The sequence below is a fragment of the Saccoglossus kowalevskii genome, chromosome 20, assembly GCF_978046115.1.
Source record: "Saccoglossus kowalevskii chromosome 20, keSacKowa6.1, whole genome shotgun sequence".
Taxonomy (NCBI): Eukaryota; Metazoa; Hemichordata; class Enteropneusta; family Harrimaniidae; genus Saccoglossus; species Saccoglossus kowalevskii.
Window position 1 is genome coordinate 27,473,288 of NC_140660.1, and position 19,080 is coordinate 27,492,367.

Below are 19,080 nucleotides of genomic sequence, written 5' to 3' on the forward strand. Positions count from 1 at the left end.
TTTTTTAAAAGGCGGACTAATTTTTATCACCAGAGCGGGGCTGGAAGTCCTAGAAAAATTGCTCACTTTGTCATACAATAAAATGAACCCTGAGGTTTACAGTTAGGTATTCCCGAGTCCGTATTATACTGGTAAAGACTCGTACGGGGCGCGCACGTGTTAAGAAAACAACTTTCACGCCATGAAAGCGGTGGACCGATGTGAGCCGACGCCACTCTCAGTCAAAAAAGTGACGTCTGGCTGATGTTATGTTAACGGCGCCCGGAAGTCTCACTTGGTGGCCTGTGAATGACACAGACCAAGCGCCGACACAGTCCCCTAATGTCATATAAAGCCTGCCGCTGGTCATGATGTGGTTTCACCAATTTTTGAGAGGGAAAACCTATCAAACACAAGAGTGTTAAAAAGCATCCAGTTTTCGTGTCGGTGGTCGAATACAAATTGAATGTGGTATCAAAGCTAATGGGTTAGAACATGATTATGTATGCGTTATATCAAAGAATAATTAAAATCTGGAGGCTATTTCATAACGAATGTATTCAACCTTTCGTTTTCATCGTTTCAGAATTTTCACATTGTAAGAAAATCACCTACTTGTGTATTAATGATAATATTTATGAAAAAATAGATTTACAAACATTTTAATTGTCATACTTTATTGTTTACGTTAACAGAATCTACGTCATTCCATATTACTGAGCAACCAACCACAATTCAGTTTATGACGTCACCAACTCGCCAAGTTACAACGACCACAATGTCAAGTACGCATGCGTCAACGCTGGCAGCAACAACACCTAGATGTTCAATCATTGACCTGAACAATACTCAACTTGGTAAGCTGCAACAGATATTTATATCGTCATACACTATGTATACATAATATATGTATCTAATGATATATCTGCTTAATATAGAATATAATCAAGGTTTCTTTTCTATTTCACTAGCGAAATTAATGCATTTTCACAATTGAATAATGAAGTGTAGCTTAAAAACATGTATAAAAATAAGTATTTTCAATATGTGGAGCCAAGTGATTCTATGTTGTGAGGCAATTTGGGAATTTATCATATCAATACCTCATATTGCTCCACCTTGTAACGCTATGGGAAGCGAGCACTCGCACCAGGCCAATAAAAACAGAACGCGTATTTCCATATTACGTCGTAACTTTGAGGTCTTGCGATGGTAAAATTGTAATGATAACAATCTGTTTGGACATGCGCACCTTCGCGAGCTCGGGCGCTCCTGCCGTACGATCTCGGGCCGCAAAAGATTAGTGTCTTTGTTCCGTTATTGTAGCCATAAAACACGTCATAATATGTTTCATCTTTCCATTACGTAACCATCTGTAGCTCCGGTTGCATTCTGGCCGCTGAATACACTGTATCAACTTGCAGACATATCTGGTAATGGTAACAATGGCATTGCTATAGGAACAAATCTGGATATCAATGGTCGTACATGTGGTGCATATCGATTTTCTGGAAGTGCCAACTCCTACATTGAGTTTCCAAATGACGGAGCATTCGATACGCAGTATTCTATAACAATGCTGGCATATATATATACAGAGGGAGAATCCGGACTTATATTTAACTTCGGAACAAATTCTTGGGGTGTACACCTGTTTCAAACTGATGAAAATGAATTATTCACAAGAATGGTAAAACGCGATGGTGACTTTACTGATGCAATCTTTGACAATGCATTGCTTCAGAATAAATGGAACTTTGTAGGAGCAAGCTACAATAACACATCAGGAAACGTTAAGCTTTGGTATAATAACGAAATGATTGCAAATACCAGTATTGGAACTGTTGACTTAGCAACTAACTACGTTGGTAGGATGGGGGCTTTCAATGGAGATTCTCGTTATTATACAGGAATGATTACTTGTTTTCAAATTTATGATGAAGAGTTGACAGATGCAGAGATTCAAGAAGCACAGTGGTTATGCTAATTCATCAATCATCTAACAACTGAATTCTACTGCACTGTTATAATATAGTAATTGTATTGCTTATTACAGAACTATTGTTAGTGAACTTTAATTTGATAAATATAATAATATCGTCTTCAAACGATCAGTACAGAACAGTAACACAGTAGTAGTCATGTAAGTTTATTCGGATCTGTTATATTTGTGGTTCTACTTCATCGTCAACAACGTGGCATCCATAGTTTTAAAATGAGTGTTAGAAAGATTAGCCGAAACAATATTCGAACGTATACTTGCACATTTACAGTGTTATGATAGACCATCATTGTATCGTTGCAATCACTCTCTGTAGGATTTTGAAAATATGTTAACACAGTCAATACAATACTGAGTGCGAAATGGAATGAAATGGGAATGGAAACGGTATTACTGTATATGTTACGTCATAAAATAAACGTTTATACAATAACTGGGTCACAAAAACAAAGATGCATTCTCGTATTCCATCAAATATATACTACATAATAAAACATGACATGTACATTACTATCTCAATGATAGATAAGTTATGATTTTATTCCAAAAATCATTAGAAAGAAAATAAATGAATACAACATAGGTCAATGATCTCGAATAGAGAAACGCTAGTTACCATTACCAATTGATATTGCATATGAGCCGTATATGTCGGGGGTTTCTGTTTAAATAACGATAAAAGCGGTGCATGAAATTCGTATAGTGGGTTTTTAGTATGCATGTTTTTACAACTGATTTGTGAGTGTGATTAATACCCTTCTATGACCCAGGAGACTTGATATAAATTACAGGAGAATCAATGTACGAGAATCCGCAGCGAGTACAACTCCTTAACATAACCATTAACAGGGGAATTTGGATGAAATTTACGTTCTGACGGACTTTTGGTAGTGGATTTAAACAGGACGGCAGATTTATTGAAGAAAAACAAACCAATTTATTATTCTATCGCGGACAAATTATTTAGCGACACAATTGATGAAACTCCTGTCTTGCCATTTTTGGAGGTCAAAACTATTACTATAATTGAAACCATTCTGGCTATTATATGTACAGGGTCGCTGATTTTGTCAGTGTATACAATTTGTAAGGTGAGAACTTTGAGTATATTGATTGCAACCCTTCCAAGGGCCCGGGCTAAAACTTTATATTGCCAGTAGATGAGTTAATTACAGACCATCCCTTGCGAGATTTCCGCTGATATGCATTAGATAGAAAACCAAATGCTGAATATTTGGGTAACAAGCTGTGCTGGCACCTCTCCTTGGTAGAGTAGGACATTTGAAAATATAATCATTGCATTTAGAATTATATCCATTGTGTTTAAATTTATAAACATTTTATTTGGAATTATAAGCATTGTATCTAGACGTATAGTCATTGTATTGAATCATTGTTTTTACTCATTTGAAACTATACATTTTGTTATATTAGTGTGTGTTTATTTGCACGACGAGTGTTGATGTATTTGACGTGTGGAATATAAGTGTGACGACATCTTTGACATGGGAACATTATGCCCGGAGTGCATAAGCAGAATTTGAAAAGGGGGATGTATCATGATTTATATTTCGGCCTAATGGTGGTTGCCATGACATCTACTGATAAAGGTTAAATGATGAGGCCAGATGACAAGACTGGTTGAGATCAGTCGACACATTCTCATGAGCTTGCGATTTCAAGCTTATGCGGTACTTTGGTCGTAGTCCAGAACTAATGATGTATATTGATGTCAACTGTGGAATGTTATTGCAAGACTATTAGTACCCATAAATATAAACTGACGTTGACACTATGATAGTGGTTTTCCTAATATAGTGACGATTAATCAATTGTATTATGATGTGTAAAACTTTCGTGTGATTGGCTGTGTGTTTGGGGGCAACGCCTCAAAGTCTCTTATACTCTATTGTAATTGGCTAATGGTTGACAAGTTAATAACGTGATTTGAAGCTGTCTCGGGAGGAGAGCACGAGTCAGTCGGAGAATCGAAGGTGACACGAATTGAGCTTCTGTGAGTTTTTTTGTGAGTCCAACGTGGAAAACAATCGAATCCCGGTTAACTAAGTGAAAGGTTTCGAAACATCGAAAATACCTATCACAGTAGAATAGCGCTGAAGTGCAGTTCATTCTGTCTGGTTGATGAGCTGCGTATGCTTTGTAGGCACGAACTGAGCAAATGTCCGGTGTTTTCGGTGTAGCATAGGACTTTGGTGCAAACGTTCTAGTATTTTCTGGCTACCAGTGACAAGCTTTAGTGAGTCTCTCATTATATACTAGAAACTCGCCATTTTCGTCACTCTGTAGGACTACATCATCCATTCATCTGACGGTGTTCGTTGTTTCCACGTGTTGTTTTACTACACGGTGTTGATAATGGCTCTTGCGGAGTCTAAACCAAATTTCCCAGCATTCAGTAACGCCTTCTCTTGATCTCTCGTAATTGGTTGTAATTTGTTAGGCAAATAACCAAAAGGAACAGCCTTCAGATATTTCCTTTTAGTCTCAAATGTCTTTTTTTTACGAATACCGAAATAAAATTGTGGTGGTATATCCTTTTTTGTGTGTCACGCTTCGTTTTCATCGCCGTATTCTTGTTTTTCTGCTCGCCACAACGTCGCCAGCAGAGACTTTCTGGTACCTCGATGGTTGCTGCTCCGTAGAAATCGTTGATTTTACTGTTACACTTAGTTTCCAGGTGATCAACAAACATTACGTTCCCCCAATCGTAGTATTCCATGTGATGTACACTTAATTTGAACTGGATAAAAATAGCAGACGAAAATTTGTTTACAAAATAAAAATAGTTCGGTTGCCAATGGAAATATCGAATACATTATTGCATTGGTGATATGCTAATTCGTTTTTGATAAAATAAGTGACTGCCTAAAAGTACCACTATTGTTGTCAAATTTCATTTCACTCGGCATGTATATTTATGTACCCCCAAGAGAAAAATATCGTACTTCTAAATATTGTTTATTTCTGCCATGTTTTGAAAAATTGCACTCCTGAATGGACCAGTTTGTTTGCTCTCATACCTCATTTGCATAGTGGGCGTGGAAATACCGATTTTGATTTCAGAGACGAATCAAAATAAACTGCAGTACATATGTAATTTAATGTTTATTTACGAGTTCCCAAACTTTGCACTCAATTTTGGTAATAGTGCTTGCATAAAGTTGGATGGCATTAGTCCATAAACACTCCAGTGACACATTTATGTACCCTCAGTGTTTTTATTTTGTGTACTTTTGTGTGTTTAAATTGTGCTTCAGTTTCTGCAACAAGCGTTTTAATAACTCCACAAAAACAATAATTTTGAAATGATAATAAAATCTGTTTTGAACAATGTATTGACGAAAGGTAAAATGTAGATTATTGGTAATATTGACTAAGTGCTTTATATATTATTTATAATATATGCAAATTTAGTCATAACATTGCGGGCATTTGAACTTATTCGTAAGTGCATGATTATATTCAACGAATCAATATTTTTTAGTGTATTAACGCCCCGCTTCGGCTCTGGTATCATCAATCTTATGGTCATGATCACCATCCCTTGTCAGGCAACACATCGTGATATTGCCCTCACAAGCATGTGTTATTATTCAAATATAGTCACTTCTTCTAGAGTACTTAGTTCACGACAGTCACAGTCACTCGTTCTTGGGTGCATATCCACTGTTTCTGGGGTACACAGTCACCGTTACGAGGAATGCTAAGACATCGAGTCTATTGACTTAAATTATGATCAAAATGAAACATTCTAGTAAATGCATTGCTTGAACAGCTACTGTTATTCATATCATTACATATTATCTTAGCAGAGACATTTGTGTGTGAAAAATACTCTCTACTGCCTGATGTTTCTAAAAATGAGCAAATCCTGCTGGTATATACAGCCGTAATATTACTGTGTGGAAAACATTCACTGGAATAGCAGTATCATTGTTTTTTAATGTGTCAAACTAGTTATTTTCTACTTTTGTTTTTGTCTGTTTCTCGTATTATTTAATTAAATCATTTAATGCCAATTATAGTATTATGCAGTAAATATTATTAAACTGTATATTGTATTTAACTCGTAATTCACATTAATTGAAACACTACATTAGATGTAACCCTAATGTTATCAGTAAATAAAGATTAAAATAAATACTGAGAAGACATTTTCCTTCTTGAAAAAAGTTGCATATAACATGACAAAAACAAGAATAGCTTTGTACAATTTTTATTCAATTTAAATGTGTGTGTATTTAAAAAAAATATGTTGGCGGTTTTGACATCCGGAAAGCCAATACTTTTGAATACATAATTATAACAAATATCGCTAATATAATGATGCACGCTTAGGGTTAATTGTACTATGCATTTTATTATATATTTAGAATAGTTCTACTGGTGTACAATAAATTCGTTGCATTCTATTCTAATATTTTATTATTCCCAGGGGCGGACACCCGGGCATATTCACCGCCTGAGAACCATCGCGGTGAAAAAAGGGGCTGAAAACTCTCAGAAAACTGTACTTTGCAATGGTTGTTGAGACTCCCCTGAACAGTGTAACAAGTGTGTGCACCATATATTAATTTGGCTGTTCAGGATTACTTCGAAGTTGAGTTTGTACTGTTTTCTCAAATTTAGCTATTTTCACCGGCTCTTCGACCGCGCAAAGACCATATGAATGCATGGTACAGTGGTGCGCGTCATAGCAACGTGGATAATCGTGTTACGTAGCTCCGTCCCACGAGGATTCTCAATATTGCACACCTGCATGATCGATCCCATTCACGACTCTCTTGAATGGTATTCTAATATTAATATGCAGAAAAACAATTGCAGTGATTGACGTTATTAGTCTAGGTTGTGTTGTTTTGTGTTTTATTGTGTCTGGGATTTAGGGTTGACATATTTATATATATATGCAATAGAAAACTAATCGGCTTAATACATAAATATTAAGCTATTCAGTTTCCTGACAAATTAGCATTCCACTTTATACGTAGTATATTCGCCATATGGAGTAATTTCATCCGTGCATGTATATTAGCTGTTACGTTTTAAAATAACGTCATTATTGTATATTCTATCAAATCGAGTATTGCAGTATTAGCGGTACACTGGAAGTGTGTTTTCACCGAATAATGCAACATGGCTGCAACAACTGAAGAGCCACCGGAATTGACGGAATTGATTCATGATATCGGAGAACGCGCTCAAAAAACGTAAGTAGATGAGTAGATAATGAGAACAAAATTGAAAAACAAAAATATGTCTATGGGCTACTCTGTCCGAATCTTCCATTCTCAACATGCAATGGTCATCTTTTTTATGTATTTAAATAAAGACGTAAACATCAACTATTTTATAATGGTCCGTCTCTACAGTTTGTACGGTTATATTATCCTGTATGTTATGAATAACTTTTCATCACGTGGTTTCGTTCGTGAGAATAAAGTATAACACATATAATAAATAAATAAATATTTTTTTTTCGGCCACTCAAACCAACTACGACACTGTATTACTAAAATAGTAGCATGTTGGTAACTGTCCTGGTTGATGCGTGATTTCATGTGCGTGATCATCCATAACCTACGTCAAATGAACACTGAATTGTGGGTAACTGGAATTGTTGATCCCTAAACCACAATTTAGTGTATGCAAAACATATTCAAATTTCTGATTACATTTTTACACAAATAGAAGTTATATTTTCGGATTATATTAACCTAATTAAGATGTTCTTGATATGTATAATACGGTAATCTGTAGATGGTGTCAAACTCAATAATTGTGCATTGTGCAATTTTCATTGGATAGAGATAATGAACATTTTCATATTCCGAAAGGTCATAGATTAAGAATGTTCCATGTAAAACGTTGCCCTGTTGTATGTACTATTGCCATTGTGGGCATGACGTCAGATGGCGTATGTTATAAGTCATACGGTTCTGTCTGTCGCCGAACATGACTTGAAATAGAATATTCCAATAAGATTGAAGCCGTTTGCGAATTTAAATCTAACTAAGGAACAAAAGATCAATTTGACTGAAAACTAAAATTTCGCATACAACTATATATATATATATATATATATATATATATATATATATATATATATATATATATATATATATATATATATATATATATATATATATATATATATATATATATATATATATATATACAATTAATATTCAAAATATGATACGTACGAGCGCACTGATGAAGTGCATAGCTGTTCCCAGCTTGTGCAATAAGTCAGATCGATGTAGAAGTTATGAACGTGTCAACTCTCCTGGTACCACAATCAAACAAAAGGACGCATCTAACATACGCGCAATAGAGAATTTCGACTGTGACGGAGAGTGGTATGAACCAGTGATCTTTATTCAAATGGTGATATCAGAAGGATGAAGCCTAGCCAGAGCATAGAGTACAACAGTTATGTCTGGGCGTTGGCCAAGCGGGCAAGCCCAGAGAGCAAACAAGTGGACCAGAATTTCTCTAGTATAAAGTCTTTTTATGAGGTAAATCACGTGATTCATATTGATACACCACATGACCAAAAACACCTTTTTTGATAGAACAGTGATTCAATACACCCGCATAAGTTTCCCCGACGATACATTGAATAAAAATATATTGGATAAAAATACATTGAATAAAAATACTAAAGTGATGTCAACACCTCCACATCGTGGTAAAATGACTCTATAGGCTGATTTGTCGCAGGTGATAATGTTTCACTAATTATATTAATACACGTAGTGTCATACACTGTCAGTTGTCCATATATCACACACTTGCTAAAAGCGACCCGGATGTTGTTTTAGAAACCACGCTTGTTGATAGCAATGTAAAGATACGGTTGATATTATTTCAATACAAGCGTCACTTGTGAAAATTCTGAAAACGCCCATGATGAGTGTCCGTACGAGCGATATGGCATATGTATCAGTATCATTTAATACCGTCAAACTAATTAATTAATTATATTAATTAATTATTATATTATGCGTGTCGCTATTTTATATAAACGAACACATATTTCTATCACTACTTTTTCAGTTTATCGTAGTGACATTTCTGCATTGGTATGCCAAACAAAGAAGCATGCCGGGAGTAGTCGGGTGCAGTGCGGCCGTAGAAGCTAAGTCAATGCTTTCCAACAGAAAGCAATATATACAGTTTCGCGTACGATACACACAGACAAGCTGATATCAACCCAAACTATAATTTCATCTGAAAATAATGCTCTACTCAAATTTATTCATTGTAAAATAATGAACAAGCCCACAATTTGATTTTTGTATTGCACATATTAAAACGATGCGATTTGTACGAAACCACTCATATGTGTCCCACATGAGTGCTGCTTTCATCTGCACTGGTATGCAAATGAGTAAACCACATATATGTTTGATGATGAGAGTTTACTACAAACGACAGTAAATTAGTGGGGGGTCGTCACCTGCGCACGAGCGGGAATTGATTCCCAAGCGACGATAACAATACCCGCTAAAAAGTAAAGGCTCATGGGTAGACGCTTGTTTGTAGACAATTACACACTATAGCCATTGACGCATTCGCAGGAGACGACTCCTCCGCTTTAAATGTGTTTCATTACTTGTCCTGTGCTTTGGTAAGCATACATACAGTATGTGTTATAATTGTTTCGCACATTCATGTGTAAATTGTGATGTGTTACAATAGTAGAAGCATCTCCGTATCTGAAATCACTCGTTCAAGCGCGAGTTGATATGGATCACGCAAACTATGATTTGATATCATTGTCGTCTGCCAGCTGATGACGTCAGAAGACCAAAGATCATTCAAATACGTGGCTACGGTGTCATCACAAATAATATTCTGAATCAACTATACTTATTTTTTTCAGCGCTGATGACGTGATACGACTCACTGTCAAATACATGGCTATGATGTCATTTTTAAAATATTTGTTTTTCAGTTCAGATGACGTACAAGACGCTATTGATTATGTTAGTGACATTAAGGAAAAATTGGTGAGTACCAAATACTATAGAAATAAAGATATTAAATATTATTATACATCCGTCACCGTAACGCCATAATTTTGTGGTATTTTTAGGGGTATTATCTTCCTACCATATTAGGAAATGCGAATTCCGAATATGGAATGATTACGTGCGTAAGCGTCCTCTAATAATAAAAACAAACATGGCTGCCACCAGGTTTTGACCGGACTCCATACTAAGAAGTCGATGTTCAACAGTCTGTTCTAATTTGTTTGGATTTCGGCATTCCTATGACGTATCCATGGAAGGAAAAAATGTATAATAACAAGGTTATTACAAAGATACCTCAAAGTGTGCTCTCAGACAGTCGCATCGACCTCCGCTGCGCGTCTGTCGATACTCCAGCTGCACTGTCTTCGTGCATACTTGGAGGTATCATCGTAATAACCTCATATAATTTTATCTTACATAAATATATAATATAATGATAAGATAATAGTAATCCCAATATACTATGATAAATCGCAATATACTACTAATATGTGTATATACACTACATGTATTATGTCTTTACTAAAGCAAGAACTGTGCTGTAAAAATAATTCACCACAAAGTGGATCTGGAACAGGAGCTGGTAATAGAGCAGGTGCTGCAGTTGGTACAATTGTTGGTATTGCTGTTGCTGTAGTTATTATTGTATCTGTTATTATTACATTATCTGTACTACTTACTATGCCAAGTGGAAACAGCTCAACAAGTAATTACGTCATATTATTAGATGTATGTTAGGTGTGTTTAGTGAATTGCACATTGCCACCAACAAATTTACTCTACATCATGTCCTTTAATAATATAATTCACTTTGTTAAAAATACAAAGTACAAGAATACGATTATTCCTGTTTTGTAAAACAAATAAAAGTGATTATGTGTGTAAAGCAGAATACGTGTGTTTGTGAATATGTATATGTAAGATAGAATAGGATGTATGTATATGGACTAGAAACGCACAGATATTTGTACGCAGGGTTGAGAATTCACAATCTCTTAACATAAAGAATGAGCATGATCTTGCAAAGATCGTGTAGTATTCCTTATCCTTTTGCAGACATATATTCATAGATATTTTTACACATTTTAATGTTGGATGATAATGTAAATAACACTTGTTATAGTAATTGTAAATCTTATTTTTCTTCCCAGTTCATTAATCTGATAGGTAACACACCTAAGTGTACATTTTCAATTTCACATTGTAATATTCGGACTCTCAGTCGAAATTTTCAAGATTTCAAATTATTCTACGAATCGCTTATAAAATCAAAAATCAAAGTCGTTGGCAGATACAAAGCAAAAAGTTGTACTGTTTAGATGGGTATCATTTGTAAACTAAATGTCGAAATGACCAGCGGGGTGGGGGAGTGGGGGCATATATTCAGACATCTTTAAAGTTCACAGCTTTAGAAGCAAATGTCAGTCATTCTGAATCACTATGGCTGAAAATTGATATGTGCAGAAATAAATCACTCATAGTTGGTATAATATACAGAAAACCAAACACAAATGTGGACGAGTTTCTTGAAAGCCTTGAATCCGTGTTAATTGATATTGATCATAAAAATTCACAGTGTATACTTGTTGGCGACTTCAATATAAATACTTATAATGTCCATGCAAATGAAACAATCAATCTAACCAATAGTATGTCTTCCCTAAATATGATTACCATGCCGACACGGATATGAAATCACTCGCGTACGGTTATTGATCATATTTATACGAATACACTTACTAATTTTGTTAATTGTGGTACAGTGGAGGTTGATCTTTCTGATCATTTGCCTATTTTTGCCATCTTTGATGATCTCTGTGTTTATTTTCAAGAACCGAAAAATGTAACCTTCAGGGACTACTCCAATTTAAATGTAAGCTCATTTCAAGATGACTTGTGTAGTGAAAACTGGAACTGTGTTTATGAAAGTGTTGGCGTTAATGTAGCATATGAATCATTTTTGCACAAGTTTTCAAGTATTTGTAATAAGCATGCGCCCCTAGTTACTAAAACTTTAACCCAAAAAAGAAAAACTAGGAAACCTTGGATAACTGCAGGAATTAGGAAGTCAATTGATCGTAAACACAAACTATATTGTGACGTTAAATGCGGGGGGCCTTTATGGGGCTACACCGTATTCAGGATCGGGGAGCTTGTCTTTAATGCCGGTCTAATAGTCTTTGTCTTTGGTAGCGTGCTTATCTTATAAGTCTCCTCCCTCTCAGCTCGTCCGCTGTCACGGGGTGGGGATCGTTTGGTGAATGTATATCACCACAACTGAGACTGTGCAGAGAAAGAAATATAGCAGTAACGATTATAACAAATCTACACAACACAATATATACGGTTTCCTGTACTTTAATAAACAAATAACAGGGATGCTGGTCACTGGAACCAGCAAGGAGGGGAATACACTGTAAAATAAAATAAATTAGAGACTTGATCGATGCTGCAGGGAACACTCCACTCTCCATTGGACAGCAATGTGCAATGTTGCGTTTCTTCGTATCTGGCACACTGTCGAAGCAGCTGCACTACAATTTAAACTCGTGCTCTGTGTCCAGGGAGTATCGGCAACTGCACTGCTATCTGCTGCTACTGGTAGCACTGGTACAACGGGAGTAGTTCAGGCAGTGAGCTTCAGTGGTTCCTGTTGATCAGCAGGGATTACTGCACAGCACGTCTGCATATGTACCCCTGTATAGGGTACAGCTCACTGGAGTCAGGAATCAGCATCACAAGATGTTACAGGATCAAGTCAGGTTACCTTCCTGACTAAAGATTTTCCCTTATGTCTCAACTTAAATACCCTAGTTAATTTATGGCCATGCAAATAATAAAATGTATATAACGAAATGATTGGTTATCTCGAAATAGCCGACAAATCAGTGTACAGAGGATGCCAATTTTGGTAGTGGAATAAACCACTCTTAATCCAAGCTCTACCAATTTAAAGTAGGAGACTCGGGTCAATGATGTCATATCTATTTTCATTGCCAACAACACTGGGCTCAGCACATTCTAAGGTATTTCACAATCACCATGTCACTGTCTGAGACATACCATTATGCTACAGGGAGAGACAGGATGTATGTATCTCAATTTCTGCTGACAACACAATCCAGTGACTGTATCAGCAGTCTTAAAAATAAACATGTGCAATGGGTTGTTGCAAATTATACAAACATGTGCGCTTTTATTTCACACAGCCAGGGCTCTGTACTTTTCACTTACAATTTATGTCACATTATTCAAAAGTATTAAAAAGTAACTCCCATCCAGATATCCTGACAAACTATAAACACTATCGGAACATGCTTACAAATATTTTGAAACGAGATAAGCAGAATTTTTATGCTGATCAGTTCACATGTTGTCAAGGAGATAATAATAAGACTTGGAAAGTTATTAAGAATATTCTTGGTGGCAGGAATAATGTAAATTTGCCAAGTACACTACATATGTCTTCTACACACAATGGTTTAAAGACCACTCTAGTTAACCAACATGACATTGTTAATGACTTTAACCATTTTTTGGTCTCAGTTGGGGAGGCACTTGCTAATAACTTAAATCATTGCACTAAATCCTATCATTCCTATCTACCAAAATCCTTGCCACAATCTTTCTTTTTTCACGCAACCTCTGAACAAGAAATATTTCAACTACTAAAGCACATGATAAAAATAAGGCTGTGGGTTATGATTACATTAGTCCAAAACTGTTAATTTATGCCGCAAAGTACATTTCCCGACCTCTCAATCACATAATTAATTTATCGTTTTCAAGAGGTGTATTCCCAAATTCTTTACAAATAGCTAAAGTGATTCTAATTTTCAAAAAAGGAGTACCTAGTAATCCAGGCAATTACAGACCAGTATCAGTATTACCACAGATTCTGGAGAAAATTGATATGTGTACTGGCGTGATTGGTATATTTTTGGACTTTAAAAAAGCATTTGACACTGTGAATCATGACACTCTAATTATCAAACTAGGCAATTACGGTTTTCGGGGGATCCCTAAAAATCTCTTCAGAAATTATTTAACAAACAGGAATCAACATGTCAATATTAATGGGATGCAGTCAAATGAACTACCAATTACTTGCGGAGTTCCACAGGGCTCGGTGCTAGGTCCGACACTCTTACTGATTTACGTAAATGATATTGCAAGTGCCACAGAATATTTTGACACCCGTTTATTTGCAGATGACACCAACCTATTTCATACCTTCAATTCAAAAAACACAATAGATTTTTCAAATGTAAATTCTCATTTAAAAAAATGTTATAGAATGGTGCGATACAAATAAATTAACAATAAATTCCAAAAAAACTGAATGCATTATATTTAGAGGTAAACAGGCATCAATACATTCAACGGGTACAATTAATATAAAAGGGGTAACAATAGATGAAGTTGAAACAACTAGGTACATTGGTGTTGAATTGGACAATAACCTTGACTGGAAAAACCATATACAGAAAGTAAACAAAACAATAAGTAGTAAAGCAGGTATTCTTTTCAAGTTGAGAGACATTATTCCACCATTTATTCTTTTACTATATATAATTGTTTCATCCTATTACATATTTCCTATGCACTAGAAGTTTGGGGAAACACGTACTAAACTTACCTGAAATCCATACATCTCACACAGAAAAGAATTGTACGCATAATAACAGGATCAGATCGCCTCTCACACACTTCTTCACTTTTTAATCAGCTCCATGTACTAGATATCTATAAACAACATGATTTGCCAATATCTTTGTTTGTTCATGATAATCTCAATGGAAAGTTACCACCAGGGTTTCCTCAATATTTCTCGTCCATCCAACACTCTTATCACACAAATCAAAAGCATTAGGTAATCTTATTATTCCAAAATACCATACTAATTCGGGACAACATTCAATCAAATATGCTGGAGCTAAACTCTGGAATAAACTTCCAGAAGAAATTCGTTCCATGAGCTCAAGAAATTCATTCAAAAAAAGAAATGAAAAGATTTTTACACTATGCTTAAACATTTTTTTAGCGTCCACTTATTATTGTAGTTTGTATTTCACCTTGAAAAGGGGGTGGACTCGACTAGTGTTTTACACTATTTTCCAGCTTCCTATTCATTATGTATTTCAGTGTTGTTTGTATTGTATTCTTTTATCAATATTGCCTGTAAATTAAGTAAATAAATTAAATTCAATTAAATTAAATTCAATTAAATTAAATATGGATATGTGTGTGTAAGATAGAATAGAACCAAAGTGTGTATGTATATATATCTTTATTTCGTACTGTGGCCATTGGCCTTATGTACAGATACAAATAAATACATAATAAATTAGATTGGAATGGTCGCAGAAACAAGTAAAGAAAAACAAATATAAAATCATAATACATAACATTTGCATAATTAAGTGTTCTCTTCAAGCATAAGCTGACGTACTTGAAAACTATAAAATATAAATTTACCAAGGTTTAATTGTATATATGGGGTTTGATTCTGAAATAATGAAATAAACTTTATCTCTGTAGGTGGGGAGAAGTAATACTGTGCAATAAACTTCAACCTTAGGGAGCTGTATTTGGGACAAACTAATGTAAAGTGGTATTCGTCCTCAATTACATTACAGCCAAAAGGACACAACCTCTGGTTACGTGGAGTACCACTGGCCCTACCCTTTTCAATTTGTAGTACATGGGACGAGATCCTTAATCTACATAAAGCATTTCTATATATTGCATAAGACTGACCAATATTTGTAAGATATTTCTCACATGTTAATTCATGTTTCACCTTACAATAAGTTACTAGTTTGAGACTTCTATTAATTTCAGAGCTCCAATCTTGTCTGGAAATATCAAAGCACCTCTGTTTAAATAGTTCCAGGAATGCAATAGAGTTACTTACATATTGGTCAATCCAAATATGTCCAAAACCATATTTATAGAGAAGATTTTTAACTGTCAAAGCCCAGCAAATAGCACCTGCTCCTGCCATATTAAGTTGAAATTTATACGATTCTTTTAAAATATGTGGAGAAACATCACGTATTAGTTTTAACCAAAAACGAATAATTTCAACATTTACATACACTCTAAGATAATGCCGACCCAACTCTCCCCTAACAGCGGAATTAGTGGCAACCAAACTAACACTTAGTAAAAATTTGCAAAATTTATTGTGTACTCTCTCCACATCATTAATATCAGAATGAGTGCCCCAAATAGCACTACCGTAGAGGAGAATTGGGAGGATTTTACAATCAAATATACGAAAAGCAACATCAGGCGGCACACCACCCAAATTCTGTATCTTTTTTTCCAAACAAAAAAGTGCTTTACTGGCCTGTTGAGAAACATATTTTTGTGCCTGGTACCACTTTCCAGAACTGGAAAGTATAACCCCCAAATAATTATATTTTGAAACAGTTTCAATGCTTTTACCCTTCCAAAACCATTTTTCACTGTTTTTTAAACGACCCCCTTTCCGAAAAACAATAATTTTAGTTTTCTTAAGGTTCACTGTAAGTCTCCACTTTGAACAATAGTCTGCCAAATTATTCAATAATCGTTGTAAACGAATGGGTGTACTACTAAACAGAGCCAGGTCATCTGCATACAATAGGTAACACAATTTCAAAGCACACAGGTAAACTACACTTTCATGACCTCGTTGAAAAGCCCCATGAAGATCATTAATGTAGAAACAAAATAAAAGAGGTGAAATCACAGAGCCCTGTTGCAAACCCATACTAATATTAAAGTAGTTAGTTACCCCCCAGGGAGTTTTCACTGCTGCCTTTACATGCTGGTACATTGAATATAAGGAATTAAATAATTTGCCTTTGAGACCGGTCTTCGATAATTTGTAAAACAATGAGCAATGATGTACCCTGTCGAAGGCCTTCTCATAGTCCACAAATGCACAATAGAAACGACCTTTTAACTGAAAGACATATTTTTCCACAAGAGTACGTAAAATGAAAACATTATCTAATGTGCTTCTATGTTTCTGGAAACCACTTTGTTCTTCTACAATTTCATTATAATGTTTTAACCAGGTATTTAACCTATTACTTAATATACTTGTATAAATTTTACTTATGACGTTTAATAACATAATACTCCTATAATTACCGGGGTCATCCTTATTTCCCTTCTTGTATACAGGCGATATTAATCCCCTACCCCATTCATCAGGAAAGATTCCCTGGTCAAATACCTTGTTGTATAAAATAAATAACATTTCATGGATTTCTATGGGAGCATTTTTCCAAAATTCTGTGGGTATACCATCTGGTCCTGGGGCTTTATTTGTCTTTAATTTACTTAAATTTTCCCTAATTTCATCCAAAGAAATAGGCCCATCAAATTCAGAAACATTTAATTCGTTATTTAACACCGCATTATCTTCTAAATCATCCATGTAGTTTTTGATTGATGCGAAAAACTCTTGTATGTGCACATGCCTTTGTAAGATAGAATAGGGACAAAGTGTGTATGTGAATATGTCTATTTAAGATAGAATAGGGACAAAGTGTATGTGGATATGTAAGATATAATAGGGTCAAAGTGTGTATGTGGATATGTGTATGTAAGATAGAATAGGGACAAAGTGTGTATGTGGATATGTATATGTAAGATAGAATAGGGACAACGTGTGTATGTGGATATGTGTATGTAAGATAGAATAGGGACAAAGTGTGTATGTGGATATGTGTATGTAAGATAGAATAGGGACAAAGTGTGTATGTGTATATGTGTATGTAAGATATAATATGGACAAAGTATGAATGTGGATATGTGTATGTAAGATAGAATAGGGACAACGTGTGTATGTGGATATGTGTATGTAAGATAGAATAGGGACAAAGTGTGTATGTGGATATGTGTATGTAAGATAGAATAGGGACAAAGTGTGTATGTGTATATGTGTATGTAAGATATAATATGGATAAAGTGTGTATGTGGATATGTGTATGTAAGATAGAATAGGGACAACGTGTGTATGTGGATATGTGTATGTAAGATAGAATAGGGACAAAGTGTGTATGTGGATATGTGTATGTAAGATAGAATATGACCAAAGTGTGTATGTGGATATGTGTATGTAAGATATAATATGGACAAAGTGTGTATGTGGATATGTGTATGTAAGATAGAATAGGGACAAAGTGTGTATGTGGATATGTTTATGTAAGATAGAATAGGGACAAAGTGTGTATGTGGATATGTTTATGTAAGATAGAATAGGGACAAATTGTGTATGTGGATATGTGTATGTAAGATAGAATAGGGACAAAGTGTGTATGTGGATATGTGTATGTAAGATAGAATAGGGACAAAGTGTGTATGTGGATATGTGTATGTAAGATAGAATAGGGACAAAGTGTGTATGTGGATATGTGTATGTAAGATAGAATAGGGACAAAGTGTGTATGTGGATATGTGTATGTAAGATAGAATAGGAAAAAAGTGTGTATGTGGATATGTGTATGTAAGATAGAATAGGGACAAAGTGTGTATGTGGATATGTGTATGTAAGATAGAATAGAGACAAAGTGTGTATGTGGGTATGAAAGATAGAGTAGGGACAAAGTGTGTATGTGGACATGCCTTTGTAAGATAGAATATGACCAAAGTGTGTATGTGGATATGTGTATGTAAGATAGAATAGGGACAAAGTGTGTATGTGGATATGTGTATGTAAGATAGAATAGGGACAAAGTGTGTATGTGTATATGTGTATGTAAGATATAATATGGACAAAGTGTGTATGTGGATATGTGTATGTAAGATAGAATAGGACAAAGTGTGTATGTGGATATGTGTATGTAAGATAGAATATGACCAAAGTGTGTATGTGGATATGTGTATGTAAGATATAATATGGACAAAGTGTGTATGTGGATATGTGTATGTAAGATAGAATAGGGACAAAGTGTGTATGTGTATATGTGTATGTAAGATATAATATGGACAAAGTGTGTATGTGGATATGTGTATGTAAGATAGAATAGGGACAAC

General features: G+C 35.0%; 1 protein-coding gene across 4 annotated transcripts in view; it reads left to right on the forward strand.

The window, feature by feature from the left end:
- Positions 1–7,001: 7,001 nt before the first annotated feature.
- The window catches only part of LOC102805978 (uncharacterized), a 32,908-nt gene continuing 20,829 nt past the window's right edge, over positions 7,002–19,080 (forward strand). For 2 of the 4 annotated variants that reach the window (XM_085494217.1, XM_085494220.1), the window contains exons 1-3: positions 7,002–7,212; positions 9,966–10,020; positions 10,573–10,750. In XM_085494217.1, coding sequence (XP_085350343.1) covers positions 7,139–7,212; positions 9,966–10,020; positions 10,573–10,750 — 307 coding nt within the window. In that variant the 5' untranslated portion in view covers positions 7,002–7,138. Of the gene's footprint in view, positions 7,213–9,587; positions 9,639–9,965; positions 10,021–10,572; positions 10,751–19,080 lie in introns of those variants that run through there. The other 2 variants (XM_085494219.1, XM_085494218.1) reach the window with 2 other exon arrangements.